At 40.4% G+C, this 16,352-nt stretch overlaps 1 protein-coding gene across 3 annotated transcripts; it reads left to right on the top strand.

Annotated features, from left to right (window-relative positions):
* The first annotated feature begins 8,936 nt into the window (after positions 1-8,936).
* Positions 8,937-12,845, top strand: LOC4346670 (uncharacterized). 3 transcript variants are annotated; one of them, XM_015755257.3, is made up of 5 exons: positions 8,937-9,246; positions 9,328-9,667; positions 11,183-11,287; positions 11,643-11,696; positions 12,547-12,845. In XM_015755257.3, the coding sequence occupies exons 1-5, from the start codon at positions 9,088-9,090 to the stop codon at positions 12,579-12,581; spliced, it is 693 nt and encodes a 230-aa protein (XP_015610743.1). In that variant the 5' UTR covers positions 8,937-9,087; the 3' UTR covers positions 12,582-12,845. The 3 variants fall into 3 exon arrangements, 2 of the variants coding, with proteins under 2 accessions (XP_015610743.1, XP_015610744.1); XR_010735109.1 differs by having other exon boundaries at positions 8,943-9,246; positions 10,117-11,287; XM_015755258.3 differs by having other exon boundaries at positions 8,943-9,246; positions 9,328-9,686.
* Positions 12,846-16,352: the final 3,507 nt, after the last annotated feature.

The raw sequence follows: 16,352 nt of genomic DNA, 5'->3' as shown, positions 1-16,352 counted from the left end.
TCGCGAGGATATATCTATATGTCTACTATTATAAAAATTAAAAAAATTAAAGATGTTTTGTCTATTATTATAAAAATTAAAGAAAATTAAAGATGCTTTGGCTGATACTTTTATACTTCGTTAGTATTTGAGTCGATTTTTAAGTTCGTTTACTTTTCAAAATATATAAGGAGTCGTATAAGAAATTATTTTAAAAACATCCTATGTAAAGGATTTATCCATAATGACTATGAACGGTTGCTCCTGTAGTGGCTGCAAATAAGGTTTAGCTGCTCTTATATAATAAAGAAATCTATATTTACAATGAAAATTTGACCTGATTTTTTTATGTGCGATTTAAATAGACATACATTTTTTGCAAATAAATTGTCCAAGGTGATTTTTTGCTGATTCTCTTCCCAAGAATCATGCATATTAACTGGGACGAGAGTTGGACTCCTAATTGCTTCAGAATTCTTACAAGACCATAAGAAAACAACTTATAGGATATGGCTATCATCCCGATAGAAGTTCCAACTTAGATATCAATACTATCAAAATAAAATTCCCATAAACTTTTTTTAGATAAAAAAATCTAACAATAATATGATTAAAATAGCATATGTAGTGATTTATAGATTGATTTATAATTAAGGAGCCAATATTTAACATTGAGCAAGGATAATGTGAACTATATATATATATAAATCACTACAAACTTGTAGCTCATCTACAAACTAATAACTGGCCCTGCTGCATATAGCAAGGTATGCTACTACCTCCGTTTTAGCTTATAAGATATTTTGACATTGATCAAAGTTAAACTACTCTAACTTTGACTAATTTTATAAAAAAAATAGTAATATTTTTAACCAAGACAAATATATTATGAAAACTTATTCAATTATAGATTTAATGAAATTATGCTGACTAGTTTTTTCTACAGAATTAGTCAAACTTTTTTCTACAGAATTAGTCAAACTTAAATTAGTTTAACTTTGAACAAAGTCAAAACGTCTTATAACCGGAGGGTGTATTAATCTTGCTCTAATGCTGAATGCCACAATAAGATATGTCATGACCAAAGCCTTAATTAATTACCAAATGGTTTGGCATATAGATGAGTAAATAACCTACGCATACTGATCCATCGATTTCTGAAATTATGATATGTAGGGTGTCCTTCGTATAATTATGCGCACTGTAATGAATTTTTATAAAAAAATATCCTCTATAGGATTCATTTATTGTTCCCATTAATAATAAATTTGATTATGTATCTGGATGAGTCATAAGTTTTTTTTTTAACGGAAGGAGTAGCTATATCTGTTGACCCTGCCGGTCCATCCCCTATATTCGTCCATCCGTTGTCGTCGGCCCCCTCTTCGTTGTCATCATGTACTTATTACCATCGGGGTTCCTTTTGTTTTAAGGTCTCGTTGGCTGCCGCTCCTCCATTCATCTCGCTCTTATCCCGGTCTGTTCGTTACCGCAGAGACATTTAAAAATCATCAAGTCAATACCGCTAGTTTCCTTTTTCTTTTATTGTTTTTAGATGTTATCTGCATCACAGCATGTCTGATTGTCTGGCCGCATATTTGTGTATACTGTACATACACACTACACACGGCAAACTAAGCCAACCAGAAGATGAATATGGTTATAGTACCCAAACACCAAAACTTTTAATGGAGTTAAAAGTTATCCTCGAATCGATGTAGATCAGTCTGACCGTAGATACTAATTAGGAAACTAGGTCTAAATCTTTCGATAGGTATTGACAACACTCGATTTGGCAAAAACTTGACATATATGTTCTGGCTTCTGATAAAGACGATCCAATCCCTACAAACGCAGCACCACGTCTCCTCTGTTTATCAACCGTGCACTGCCCGATTGATCTTGCCGAGAAGGCTAATCCCTACATGCGAATCGAAGAACACAAAGCAAGAGCAAGATAGATTGCAACACAATTGCATATCAATGATTAAGCACTTGACTTTGGGGTTCCACAAACCGATCTAGCGGCGAAATTACAATGACAGAAATAATTTAAGCAAATCCCAATTCCAAACTATGATGACTACTGAATAAATATGATTTAGGATGTCCTATGGTTTCCCTAGGGCGTAGAACCCATTGGGTTTAGCCCACGACATAATTATAATACCTAAGACTCAAATCAGATTCGGACTGGATGTATGTGGCTTGTTTTGTATATTCCCGACAGCTCGATGGGAATTTTGACGTGGGACAAAAACCATCTCAAAGTAGACACTATAAGCTTTCCAGCAAGAACTCATGGGCCCTGAGATTCCTTCTAGATCAGCGGCTAGGTCCGTTTGAAATTGATCCTGTCCTGAGGTCCAAATCCGAATCCAAAACGTATTGAACTTTATCTATTGTCTTGTATGGACCAAAAGTGACGTGGTGAGGTACAAGTGGACTTGGAGAAGGTCTTGGTTTGGTCCTTAATCAACTTTTTTGATCATCCATGCATTCCTTACGCTCGATCTCTTTTCCTTCACCCAAGCAAGTACCTTTGGAAATGAAAACACACGAAACTCATTGTGTAACAACGATTGTTCAAATATATAACAAGTAAATATAATATATATGTTATCGAATGACAACTGCGTACATCGAAAGACGTGGTTCACACAGTTCACACACTAGAAAGTAAAGCAATATGTATTAATTAAAGGAATTTTTTTGAGAACCCCCCATAACATGCCCCTAGGGGGCTATTTATAGCCTTAGTACAAGCTCATGCACCGTAGAGTTAATGTGTACTGGGGAATTTACATGGGTACCCTTATGATGGTGACATTTATGAGGGTAACTAAAGCTTATTTTGCCTTGGGCCCCTTAATGGGGGTTAACTATGGTCCCTCAAGTGACGAATGACCCATTTAGGCCTTACAGCTTCTTTGGCTGTGGCGAAGACATCAAGGCTCCTAGCGAATCCTTCTTGCTTCGCCCAAGGCAAAAGCCTTGGCCTTCGGCTGGTGTTTCGCCCCAACGCATCTGGTTTAGGCATCCTTGGTCGAAGGTCCTCGTGTCATGCCTCCAACAAGCCCCTCACGCGCAAGTATAAGTTGGGAGCTTCGGCCGAGACCGTGTGAAATACAAGGTATGGCATGAGGCACCCCTTTCGGCCGATGTTCTTGCCAAAACCATAATTTCATTCCTGCAAAAGAAGCAACACTTGACTTGTTTGGAATAGAGTTTAATTTTGGTTTGATTTGAAGTTTTTTCTGAATTTTGAATTTCTCCAAAAAATGAATGTTATGGGCTGCATCTTTCAGAAATTGCTATTTTTCCGTTCAATGTGGCCTTTTACTGTTTGGCCCGTTGGCCCGAATCGAGAGTTACCATTGCCTCGCTATTTGGATGCCATGTGGCTTGCCGTCATTGGCTGGAAGTTGAAGCATCGCGGGGGTGAAGTTATATAATCCCCCTCCCCCGAGGTCATTCTCACTTTCGCTGCGGTCAATTGTTCCGAGTCTTGCAGATCTCTCAACGCTCTCGCTCTCCGTCTTTTCTGAGCCTCTTCGCTACTTGAACTTTCACCACTTCGCGTCTTTTTATCCTCGAGACTGTGGCCCCTCGCAAACCAGCTTTGGCTGTCGTGACTAGCCCCGACCCCGGGCGATTGGGCGAGGATGTCTCATGCTTTCTGGGCAAGTCGCTGGTCATGGAGGGTGATCTTGCCACGCTAGTGGCGTCTAGGGCGATCGTCGAAGGCCAAGCTTTTGTGTCTGGTGATGCTCTCGTTCCGCATCCAGGTGAAGGGCGGAAGCTGGTTTTCTCTGCGTTCTTCGACGCATGACTTTGCTTTCCTTGCGAGGTTCTTCTGCTAGACGTCCTTCGCATGTATGAGATCGAGCTTCCCCAGTTGAGCCCTTCTGCCCTTGTACAGATTGCAGTGTTCGACCGGATGTGCCGAACGTCAGGATTCGCCCCTTACGCCGAACTCTTCAACGCCATCTTCACCGCCACGATCCTACGATGAAGACACCAGCTGGGCCGAAGAAAACGGTCTTCGGCAGCATTAACTTCATCCTTCGTCTGGAAATATCTGACTTGTGGCTGGTCCATGCTTCCGCCACTGGATGGAGAAGTGGTTTTACCACAACGTCCCCTATGAAGCAGGCTCCAACTGGGCGAAGGTGTGGCGCATCCGCTGCCGGGCCATATCGATCGAGTATAAGCTGGACGTGGAGGTGGACGAGACAATGGAATCACGTTTCAGCCTCCTTCGCAAGATCGCCTTTTGGCTCAGCTGCCGAGACCTTGTTGTGGAGTACTGCATGCTTCGGATTTACCTCTTGTTATGAGACTCGGGTGTTACGCTTATTTCGGACGAGGAGGTCCTCGGCCTTCTGCGCTTCACCCTTCCCGCGAGCGTTAATCGTAAGTCACTCTTCGCCTTATTTTGTCTTCTGAAAAGCCGAAGTAAAGCATACTTCTATTTTTTGTGTATGTTTGATTTATCAGTTCGCTCGCTGCGGGAGGCGGAGACCGAGGCAAAAAAGATGAACATGGACTTGACCACTCGCGAATATGACTTGCTGCTTTCATGGCAGATTGAGGGGCGGGCGAACCGGGTGCATGACGGCGAACTGCCTCCCTGGGCAAACCCCACCAAAGTGGTCATCATGGACGATGGCGTTGGGCCGTCGAAAAAATGGAAGAGAGCTACCCAAAAAGGCACTTCGTGCAGGTGGGCCAAGTCTTAAGCTCTTTATTAAACCTAACAAGCAGTATTATAGCCGATGAGGCATGTTTAGGGTCTTTTATTCCTTGATCTACCCAGTCCATAGCCGATTTGGTCTAACTACATCGTATGAGACCGCCAACGATATGCTATCCTATCGGCCTGTTGTCTTTCTTGCTGATTACAGGATAAAATCAGCTAGTACGCCCTTGACATACTCGAGGCTAGCCTTGGAACTGCACTGGAGTTAAGCAGATCTCCCAGGCCACCGTGTTTTCCGTCATCACTACCATACGTCATCACAGATAACATTATCTTTTACAAGTGATAGTTATGAACTATCAATGATGGGTTAGAATTTAATTTTTTTAATTTTTTGAATAATCTCAGATGGAGGCATGCCATATAAAGGTTGTTGATCTTGACGATATCTACAACTTCATAACTGACAACATTTTCATTAGAGATCTTCTACATCCCCTAATATGAATACAAGTGCTGAGATCTATTTTTAACAACAAAATTTTGAATTTTCAAATGACCTCGAATGGAAACATGCCCTATATCGAAGTCGTTGGTCTCAACCATATCTACAACATTATAATTGACAATATTTTTATTTGAGATTGTTTGCATAACTGAATATCCATTATAAGGTGAGATCTATTTTGAAAGACGAAATTTTGAATTCTTCAAACTACCTTGGATGGAGATATTCATTATATAAAAATTATAGAACACACTAAGATGTAAAACATTTTAGTTGATTGCATTTTGATTTGAAATCATTGAAAGTGTTAAGTATATGCAACATGCTTTGGAAAGGAATAGTTACAAGAAGGAATAAGTTCACCGAAGGTCCCTCAACTTAACAGCGAGATTTTTTTTGGCGTCCCTTAATCGCAAAACCAGAAATCTTCACCCCTAAACTATACAAAACCGTCCAATTTAGGTCCCATGGCAGTATAGATGCCTGGTTTCACTGACATGGCATTCGAGTCAGCAAAATAAAAATAAAAAAATATGTGGGTCCACATGTAAGTGAAATGAGATAGAAAATGTGGGGACCACTTCTCTTCTTCTCTCTTCTCTCTTTTTTTCTTCTCTTCAGCTCCTCTCCCCAGGAGGCTGCCGCCGACGGCAAATGGGGCGAGGCAAGCCGGTGAGCCTGGCCGAGCTCCGCCGCCACCACCGCACTGGTGCACACGCGCTCGCCCGTTGTTGCTTCCTTTGCCCCTTGTGCCGTCGCTTCCCCTGCCCCCTGCGTCTCCGCTCCTGACGGCGAAGAGGCAGTCCCGAGGACGTTGCTTGATGATCAGCAGCGTCGCCGTCTCGACCGGAACTAGATGCGCCCCGATGCCACGACAGCGGAGGTGGCTAGAGGAGGAGCGGAGCGCAGCGGGCGGAGTAGGCCGGCAGTGGGGGCAACGGCGGCGGCTGGTGAGGTCGAGGCGGGGCAAGGGGAGGAGGAAGTGAAGAGGGGGTTGGAGGAGAGAAGGGGAGGCGCTCGCCCTCAATCTCGACGGTGCCGTCGGTGGTGAGCACGGAGTCCACGCAGGCAGTGTAGCTCACCTCGGCCCCGATGAACCACACCCCTTCGCCGGTACTGTCGATCTCAGGCTCCCCGACGACTGGCTTCGTGATTCGGCCGGCGACAGGGTTGTAGTGGACGACCGATGCGGCCTGGTCCTCGACGGCTTCAGCGGAGACAGAGGGGAATACTTGGATGAAGTTGATGGAGACGCGAACGGCAGTGGTCTTGTCGTCGTTGTCGATGGAGGATAGCGGGAGGGAGCCGCTCGGGGTGGGGCTCCACCGGGGCACCAGCACCGCGTCCCCCCGACAGCCGGTGCCAAGTCGCCGCCTCCTCCTCGCCGTCCCTAGTCGGCGTCTTGTCATCGTCGCCCCAAGCTTGTCATTGCAGCGGGTCATGCCCCCACGCTACCTCCTCGCCGCCATGGCTACAGTGGCCGCTGCCACCACCACATAGCCGGTGCCACCTCCTCTCCCACCTCTCTCGCCGGTGTGGCCAGCTGCCTCTCTCGCCAATCCTCCTCTCCCACAGGTGCGCTACCAACCCCCCTCCCGCCAGCTGCCTGGGAAGAAGAGAGAGATGTTGATGGGGCTGATATGTGGGCCCCACATTTTTTTATTTTTATTTTGCTAACTAGGATGCCACGTCAGCGAAACCAGGTATCTATACTGCCATAGGACCTAAATTGGACGGTTTTGTTAAGTTTAGGGGTGAAGATTTCTGGTTTTGCGGTTAAGGGATGTCAAAATATCTCGCTGTTAAGTTGAGGGACCTGTGGTGAACTTATTCCTTACAAGAACAGTATTCAAAAAGTAATCAACAAGTGCTCTATAGGTGAGTTGGTAAGGGTAGTCTTCGTAGATAGGGAAGTCTTTGTGTTCAATACTCAACAAATGTGTGAATATCTATATAGCTCATAAAATCATGGGTTGGTGGGTAGTGATGTATCACCGTGTATAGTATGGTTGGTAAAATTAAAAATAATATTTTTTAGTTTTTTTGTGCATTTAAAATTCAAAATCATGATTATTAATTTGTCTTCAATAACAGTTCGTGAGTTACAACTTGTCAGAGATGAGTCATCGGTGATGGATGGAAGCTACTACATGTCACATAACTTACACACCCATCATAGATGACTCATCTATGACGATTGTTCACCTATCATAAATGATATTTTGTCATTATGAACCACATACTTATATGTGACGAGGGCCGAAGCTGTCAGAGAAGACGGTTTGTATCTGTCAGTGATGACCTTGTCCTGGATAGTGTTATCTAATGACACTGATTTTTCTCTTTTTCTATGACTAATATGAGAATTTCTAGACAATAGAAATAACACGACGTCTCTTTTCAACTATATCTTTAATAATGTAATAGATAGAAAGATTGATCATAATGTGGAAAACAAAAAACAAAAACACGCTATTGTTCGTCAGCATGCAATAGGATTTGCGTGGAAGTTTAAGTTTGCCAAATAGATTTAATTCATTCTTCGTGATGGAGTTGATCGGAACTGTCGTTTTTTCCAGGATGTAGCTAGGTGTTCATTTGTTTTTATCTGTCCGCCAATGGGAATTACTAACATTGTTTGCATAGGAAGATTAATTAATTTCCCAGTCGAAGCTCGTACAGCACCGGGCCCGGGGAACCGTGTTTGCCAACAAACACGTGGCGTCCTTCGGCGAAAGTTCAATTTATGCAGAGTCTATTAAAGAGAGTGTGTGTTTGTGTGTTATTGTATGTAAAAATAAAATGTTACATCTGTTTTCTTTTTCCTTAACATTGTAAACACATTAAGATGATATATATGTCCAAATTAATGCACATATTTCGTGGTTATTATTTCAATTATACAACGCTTAATTACAAGACATCTAAAATACATTTTATTGAAGGGTTTGAGACAACATGTATTCTAGGAGATCATCTATTTTGGAACGGGTGTAGCATGAATTGTAGCAAGTAATATATCATCACACATTACTAGTATATATATTTTTATATGCTACTCTCACTGTACACAAGTAATTATAGTAAGTAAAGTAAACTACATGTAGCCAGCCAATTGTGGTAGTAAGAGTTTTTTTAAGAACAAATAATTAACAGACCTACATATACGGATTATTACAGTGGGCCATGGTTTTTATGGACCTATCACTACTCTATATGTGATCAGCCATCTAAATGTCTATCTCTTGAAAAGTAGACAACCGGAAAATTAGTTTTTGTTCGTTTGCGATGACTGACCTGCCATACAGTACACGGCAGGAAAATTTACAATTAGTGAGCAAGCTATAGCTAGTTTATTGCCAATTTTTTTAGATAATAGATTTTCATTAATCTGGCCTCTATATCCACAAGGGTAGTTTATTGCCAATATATTACTACCTGTCTTCCTCTGATTTAAATATGTATATGATGTCATTTACAGGATTATATATCATGTTTATCTATTCGTCTTACTAAAATGTTTTAAATAAATATATTTTTCACATGTTGTGGTTTGATTTATCACTAAAGAACTTTAAGCAATACTTACTTTTAAAAATTTGTACAAAAATTTTTAATAAGACAAAATGTTCTAACGAAATTTAATGGCGCCATATATTAAAACACGGAGGGAGTACTATACCGAGAAGTACTCTCTCGCGATCTCTAGATAAACATTCAGATTGGCTGGTATTTGCGCGTACAATATATTATAAATAATACATTCTGTATTCAGCTAACACATCCATCCGTATTCCATAATATCTCCTGTTCGCCTGTTCGTCCTCCTCTCTTCCTCCACTTCATCTCGGTGGACCTTTTTTTTTTGCTGCGAGAAACGTAGATCCAGCTTGTTTCGATGTCGAAATGCACAGCAAATATTGGGCATGAAACCTACAGGATCTTCATCGTCGATAACGGAGGCAAGAACTACCTCGCCGTGGACACGTCCGGCAACGTCGTCCTTGTGGAAGATCCGGAGAGAACGCAACCCTCCAGCAACTCCTATGGCCGACAGGCATGCATATATGTTCTTCTCTGGATCTTGTTAATTAATTAATGAATGAATTCCGGTATAATTGGCTTTCTCTGCATGCAGCTGATATGGTACAAGGTCGTCGACGAGGCCACCGGCGGCGGCGGCAGCACAACTAACCAGAACTTCGTCCTGAAAAACAACAGCAAGCCCCTCGTCGTCAAGAGTAGTCGTGGCGACGGGCGGCAGCGGCTGGATGTTGTTCTTGGCCAGGGAAGAGATGTTGGAGAACGCTGGACGTTGGAGGAGATACACAAGGGCGTATGCTACATCAAGAGTGGGAGCTACTCCAACCACATCTTCACTGGCGTCTCGACCAAGAGGACCGTCCACCTGCAGGAGAAGCGCTTGGCCAATGCCCTCTCCCTCTGGACGTTCGTCCCGGCCGAGGACGCCGATCCAAGTGGGTACTTCGTGCCAAGGTTTTAAATTTCGAAATTGCTATTTCTGCCCCCCCCCCGGGGGGGGGCGAAATTTTGGAAATTTCAAAAAAAATTTGGCCGAAATTATTTGAAATTTTAACTGATTTCGAATGAATTTGAATAAAATTTGACAAAAATCACAAAAAATTGCATAAAATGGAAAATTTTGGGTGAGATATGATCTTACCGGTTGGGGGGGGGGGGTTTGGAAATTTCAAAACCTGCTTCGTGCTTGAAATTGAATACTCCCTTCATCCCAAAATATAAGCATTTTTAGCATAGTGACAAGTCAAACATTTTCAACTTTGACTATTAATAGTAAAAAAATAAAAAAAGATCAATCATATAAAATTGATGTTACTAGATTTATCATTATCCAAACTATCCTAATATATGTTACTCCTTTATTTAAGACATCTTACTTTTACAGATATTGTTGGTCAAAGTAGCATCTCGGAGGCCGTGTCAGAATCAAAAAATGATTATATTTTGGGACGGAGGGAGTATATAATTTCTTCATTTTAAATAAAATTAAATACTACCTCCGTTTTAGGTTATAAGACATTTTGACTTTGGTCAAAGTCAAACTGTTTTAAGTTTGACTAAGTTTATACAAAACAACATTTTCAAACCATGACAAATTTATTATGAAAATATTCAATTATTTATTTGATGAAACTAATTTAGTATTATAAATATTACTATATTTGTTTATAAACTTAGTAAAACTTGAAACAGTTTAACTTTGATAAAAGTTAAACGTCTTATAACCTGAAACGGAGGGAGGGAGTACCTAACAAGTTACAACGACTGAAACGGAGGGAGTACCTAATAAGTTACAACGACTGATGGAACATGAACTAACTAATTTCATCATAAAATATATAACTATTCCCTCTGTTTCATATTATAACACGTCTTGACTTTTGTTTTAATTAAACTTTAAAAATATACGATGAAGTTTATAGAAAAATATAGCGATATCAACGACACCAAATTAGTTTTATTATGAACTGATTGAACAAACAAAAAGATATTTGACAAAAAAAAACGTCTTATATAATACTCCCTCCGTTTCAGGTTATAAGATGTTTTGACTTTGGTTAAAGTCAAACTTCTTTAAGTTTAACTAAATTTATAAAAAAATATAGTAATATTTACATTACCAAATTAGTTTTATTAAATTAATAATTAAATATATTTTTATAACAACTTTATCTTAGATCGAATATATTTCTATTTTTTTTCAATAAACTTGGTTAAACTTAAAACAGTTTGACTTTGTCCAAAGTCAAAAATATTTTATAATCTGAAACAGAGGAAGTATAAAACAGATAAAGTACCACTTATTATTAACAAGTTGACATCGACCTCATGCAGGCACATGCATGCATACCTACGGCCAGTTGGTTAATTTCTTCCATTGTACTGTATATATGAAAAATCCGAGCATCGTCATTTGCTGTTATTATATTCTTTTTCTTCATGTCGATCAGGGCATACCCCCGATGGGGGTGCATCGCTAACTCTATCAAGAACAGCTCCCCACGGTGTTCCACAAGTATTAGAGCCGTCTGGCAAGATGCATACTTTTACAGGAGGTAAGAAATTAATTATTAGACGATGCAAGCATTCAGAGACTAGCGAGCTGAGTGAGTACGTTCTAGCTCGTTGGTACGCCTGTTATTTCTTCGTGTTCACGTCGATCGATCACACATGCATGCATGTATATATATATGCAGTGACACGCGTCACGATATTGTACATTTTTCAGAAACGCATGTACATTTATGCAGATGGAAAGAGTGGCAGTTTTTCTCTACAAACACAGCACGTACATATATATATATAGAGAGAGAGACTCCTCCGAAAAGATTGTTTTTCAATCGTGTAAACACAAAGCAAGGGTATACATATATGCCTGACTAATTTCTCTCTTATTTTTCCTTGTTGCAGATGCTGGCACATCATTAGGTAGTGCACAATCTAATCAGAGAAAGCCTGTTAAAGGTAACATCCCCATCAGAAACACTTCGAAACAGAGCACGTATACCCCTCTTGCAGATCAAAGAAGGCCTTTCGATGTTAAAAAAAAGAGTAAATTTCACAAAACTACAGATATATTTACCAATTATCACAAAACTACAGATTTTAAGATGATATATCACAAAACTACAGATTTAAGGTGGAATATCACAAAACTACAGATTTAATAACAAAGTTATCACTGGTTTAGCATCAATTTAATTATAAAACTTGGATGGTTATAAATCAATCATAACATTAGTGCTAAGAATTTAAACCCCAAAACATGTAGCTTTGTGATAATTTTATTATTAAATCCATAGTTTTGTGATACTTAGTCTTAAACCGGTAGTTTTGTGATAATTTTATTGTTAAATCTGTAGTTTAGTGATATATCACCTCAAATTACTTGTAGTTTTGTGAAATTTTCTCTAAAAAAAGGAAAACCTTTCTCGGTGCGAAATAATTTATAATAGTATACCTTCTATAATTATTATGGTGGACAACGTATCATATGCATATAAGCTTCCGGTGCACAATCAATATCCATACATAAACTAACAAATGTCATCAGAAATTTTTTAAAAAAATGGACATGTAATATCGATAGTATTAGACCTAGCTTCGAAGTACCATATCTAAATTCAATATATTTCAGCCAGAAAAAAAAAGACAAAATCTTGGCAGTTTTAAGAATATAAAACTGTCAAAATTATAACACAGAACAAAATAAATCGCATGTACTTGATGTATATACAAAACAATTCACTGAAGTATATATAACTATCAGTTATACTGATACATTATTTGAAATCTTTTGTTTGAACAATGCCAGGTGGTCGTGACGGCGGGCGCAGAAGAAACCCATAAGTAACCATGAATGGACGGCTTCTCTGTGTTGCGTACAAGCATTGTGGGCTCCAGTCAAAGTACAAGACATATATACGGTGGATATATATATATACTCCTACTCCTACTCCTACATAGGAGTCCTTCTGAATCTATTTGTGATGGATTGTGTGACTGTAATCATATTGTAAACGGTTTGTCGCGCAACTTCTTATATGTGTATGCTATATATATGAGGTGTGTAAGACGATTATTATTATTATTATTGTTGTTGTTGTTGTTGTTGTTGTTGTTGTTGTTGTTGTTGTTGTTGTTGTTGTTGTTGTTGTTGTTGTTGTTGTTGTTGTGCTTTCATTATGTAATATAATAAGAGTTGGTTTGGTTTGATATTATCCTTTATAAACAAATATATGTTAACCATTTGCTTTGATTCTATGCATATACATACACACTGCACCAAGCCCAGATGGTTTCAATGTGCACTTCTGTAGAGCCCTTTGAGATGTTTGATAGTGTTTTTTAATGGTACCCTTGAGCTGAAAAGACTGAATGATGGGGTGATCTTCCTGATTCCTAAGAGTACTGATCACATTAAAAGAAAAGAATTCTGACCCCTATTTGTATGTTGATAGCAAAGTTGACTAACAAGATTCAGAGGTGGCTCGCCGTTGTGCTGCCTGAGCCCAATCGATCACGCGGAAGAGCTGTTCCCCATCCTCACTTTGTCCTCCCTACGTGCTGCCGTTCTTCACAGTAGACGATGCCTAGATCCCCTCTACAGAATCGGGCGCAAGCTGTGCATCACCACTACTGGAGAACTGATTTTTCATTGTGTTACCAAAACCTCAAATTTCTCTGATCTAATACTAACCGGTAGTAAAGATAATCTTTAGTACCGGTAAACCAACGATACTGTACAATCTTTAGTCCCGATTCAATATTATCAGACCATGTTAGGCCCCTAGTACTAAAGATCATTTCCTATATATGTTCCTCGTCTAGCCATTGCTGCCAAGAAGAGGAGGAAGAGATGTCATGGCAAACTTCTTGCTACAGTATTTTGGTGATATTAGACAAATTGAAAAGATCCAAAAGGTTAGTAACTTTATCCTCTATTTTTTTTTAAAAGGGGAAACTACCCCACATTTGCCCAACAGTATATATTTCAGGAATTTATGTAGAGTATAAGTTACAAGTTGAAAACAAAGAGATTACAAAAGTTGTAGCCAATCAAAAACAATTTGTTTAAGGGGAAACTACATCCTCTATTGATGTATGGTTAACATATTACATTTCTAGCTATGTTTCTATACGCCATTCTCTTACAAATAGGTTATGGAAAAAGGGTACAGAGAATAAATTTGTAGATAAAACTAGAAAAAAATGCCCGTGCGTTGCAACAGGTGTAGGCTATTTTAATATTATTATGAGTAAATTTTAGAAAACTACAACTTAAATTGATCAAACTATTAGTTTGCTATAACATTAGCGACATGTTTCAGCTTGCTACAACGATAGCATGGGAAATTATCACAAAACTGCAACTTTTACGTTGCTGCTACAGTTGTGGTATGGGTGAAACTGACAGCATGCATTTGAAACATTGTAGGAGAGTTGTGTACATGGGCCATCATCGATTTCTTGTTGTAAGCTATCCTGTACGAAAGAAAGGCAAACATTTTAAACAGAAGGCAGACCACAGACCACCGTACTAGGCCTAAACATCGTAATGGAAAAATTGTGATTGCTACAGTGAAAGATCTAAAAATAGTATTTGGAAAGGGACCTGGTAGCCACTCCATAGCAAGTGAAGATGATCTTGCGATGATGTGGAAGAAAGAGTCTCATTTTGGGAGTTACCATGATGGAAAGTTTTAGAGGTACACCACGCAATCGACGTGATGAACCTCACTAAGAACCTTCATGTCAACCTGCTGGGGTTCCTAGGTGTATATGGTAAGTCGAAAGATAGACTTGAAGCATGCCATGATCTGAAACATATGAAACAACATGACGACCTTCATCCAAAAAAAAAAGAAATGAAGCCATTACTTAAATCTAACCAGCCACACTCTGAGCAAGGCAGAGAAGGAAACTATATCTGAATGCTTGGATTGCATCAGGGTACCGTCTGGATACTCATCGAATATAAAGGGAATAACAAGGGTGAATGAGAAGACGTTCACAAACCTAAAGTCTCACAAGAGACTGCCATGTGTTGCTGACATAATTGCTTCCTGATAATGTACATACAACAATAACAAAGTTGTCTGCTTTCCTGAATGCAATTTCGCAGAAGTTCATCAATTTAGACATATTAACAACCCTACCAAATGACGTGGTGCAATGTCTTATCAGCTTTGAGATGATCTTTTCACCATCCTTCTTCAATATAATGACGCATCTTCTATGTCACCTTGTTGAAGAAATCGGTATTCTCGGCCCTGTGTATCTACGCATTGCCAGGGTGTCATGCCCCGAACTAGCCCCGAACGGAACTAGCCCGTGACGCTCCAAATTAACCTGTTTATCGATATTAGTCCCAGGAAACAGTGCTGGTATCACAGGAAGACAGAATATCACAGCAACAGAGGTCTCTTTATTACAGAGTAGGAGTACAGTCATGTTGGGCTGCGGACAGATCCCGAGCTCACAACTGCATTACAAAAGGGGAAAGCGGAAGCCAAGACTTGGACCAATCATCACAGGCGCGACTTGGGAACTAGGCCGAAACCCTAAAACTCATCGTAGCCGACTTGCTCCTGGAAGAACTCCTCTTCTTCAGCAACTGGGGGGAGATTATTTATATAGAGCAAGGGTGAGTACAGGAGTACTCAGCAAGCCATGGGAATTAAGTGTTTAATGCAGGCTTCAAGGGAAAGGCTGTTGTTTTTTTACAATTGATTTTATTTAAACTCCTTTTTGAAACAACTAAGTGAGTGCTTCTCAAACGACACGGATGAGACAGTGTGTCTCGCCCGGTCGGAGTATGTGCAATGTATCAGCCTTTTGAATTGATCAAGGTTGGCACCCGGGCAACAGCTTTCAAACAGCCACCCGGGCCTGGCTGATCCCATCAGCCGCAAATTTTCCAAACATCGAACCCATTCCACAACAGCAATTTCACAAAAGCAGTAGTCAAACAAAACTACGCTAGTAATCACCTCACATCCGCCTATGACCGTGGGCACGGCTGTTTGAACAGTTTAATAACCTCTGCAGAGGGGGTATACTTTACCCACACGACATTACTAACCCGGATCATCCAGCCCGTGCAGAACGGCCACGTCTGGAGACCTTGAGGCTTTCATAACAAGGCATTTCGAAAGCCGACACAGGTTCACCATATGCCAACGAGAGGGGTCCCAAACCAACACCAGGTTAGGTCCCGGACCATACTATGCCAGGAAACCCGGGGGTTCTCCCCGGCACCACCCCGTTGAATCCACATGTCTCTTGGCATCATGGCTCCCTTGATTAGCTAATTACTCAGCCAGGGGCGTCCCATTCCACCCATGTGGTCGCACTTGCCTTATGTTCGGATGAAATTCCAAGGAAACGGTCCTTAAGTGCAAGAGCGGGAAACCGTACTCCCGGTACGTTCACCGGTCTGCGATTTTGGAAATTCATTTAGTTCGCAAGCGCCGACCTAGGTGTCGAGTTTTTCCAAGTCTTTTGTAAAACCCCAAGTTTTACCCATCATTGGATATTTTAAATTTGAGGAGAGGTGTTCCGATGCGCGTGCCCGAAGGCCCGTGCATCGAAGCACAACAGTTGACAAAGGAGGTTTAA

The sequence above is a fragment of the Oryza sativa genome, chromosome 9 (genome assembly GCF_034140825.1).
Source record: "Oryza sativa Japonica Group chromosome 9, ASM3414082v1".
In the NCBI taxonomy this organism is placed as follows: domain Eukaryota; kingdom Viridiplantae; phylum Streptophyta; class Magnoliopsida; order Poales; family Poaceae; genus Oryza; species Oryza sativa.
Note: the sequence above shows the minus strand (reverse complement) of the source record. Positions and strands in the feature narration are given on the sequence as shown.

Bases quoted from the DNA above. Each gene is read 5' to 3' on its own strand.
- LOC4346670 (XM_015755257.3), top strand. From the start codon at position 9,088: ATGTCGAAATGCACAGCAAATATTGGGCATGAAACCTACAGGATCTTC. The intron at 9,668-11,182 runs GTGGGTACTTCG...CATGTCGATCAG, and splicing joins GGCCGAGGACGCCGATCCAA to GGCATACCCCCGATGGGGGT. The intron at 11,697-12,546 runs GTAACATCCCCA...GAACAATGCCAG, and splicing joins TCAGAGAAAGCCTGTTAAAG to GTGGTCGTGACGGCGGGCGC.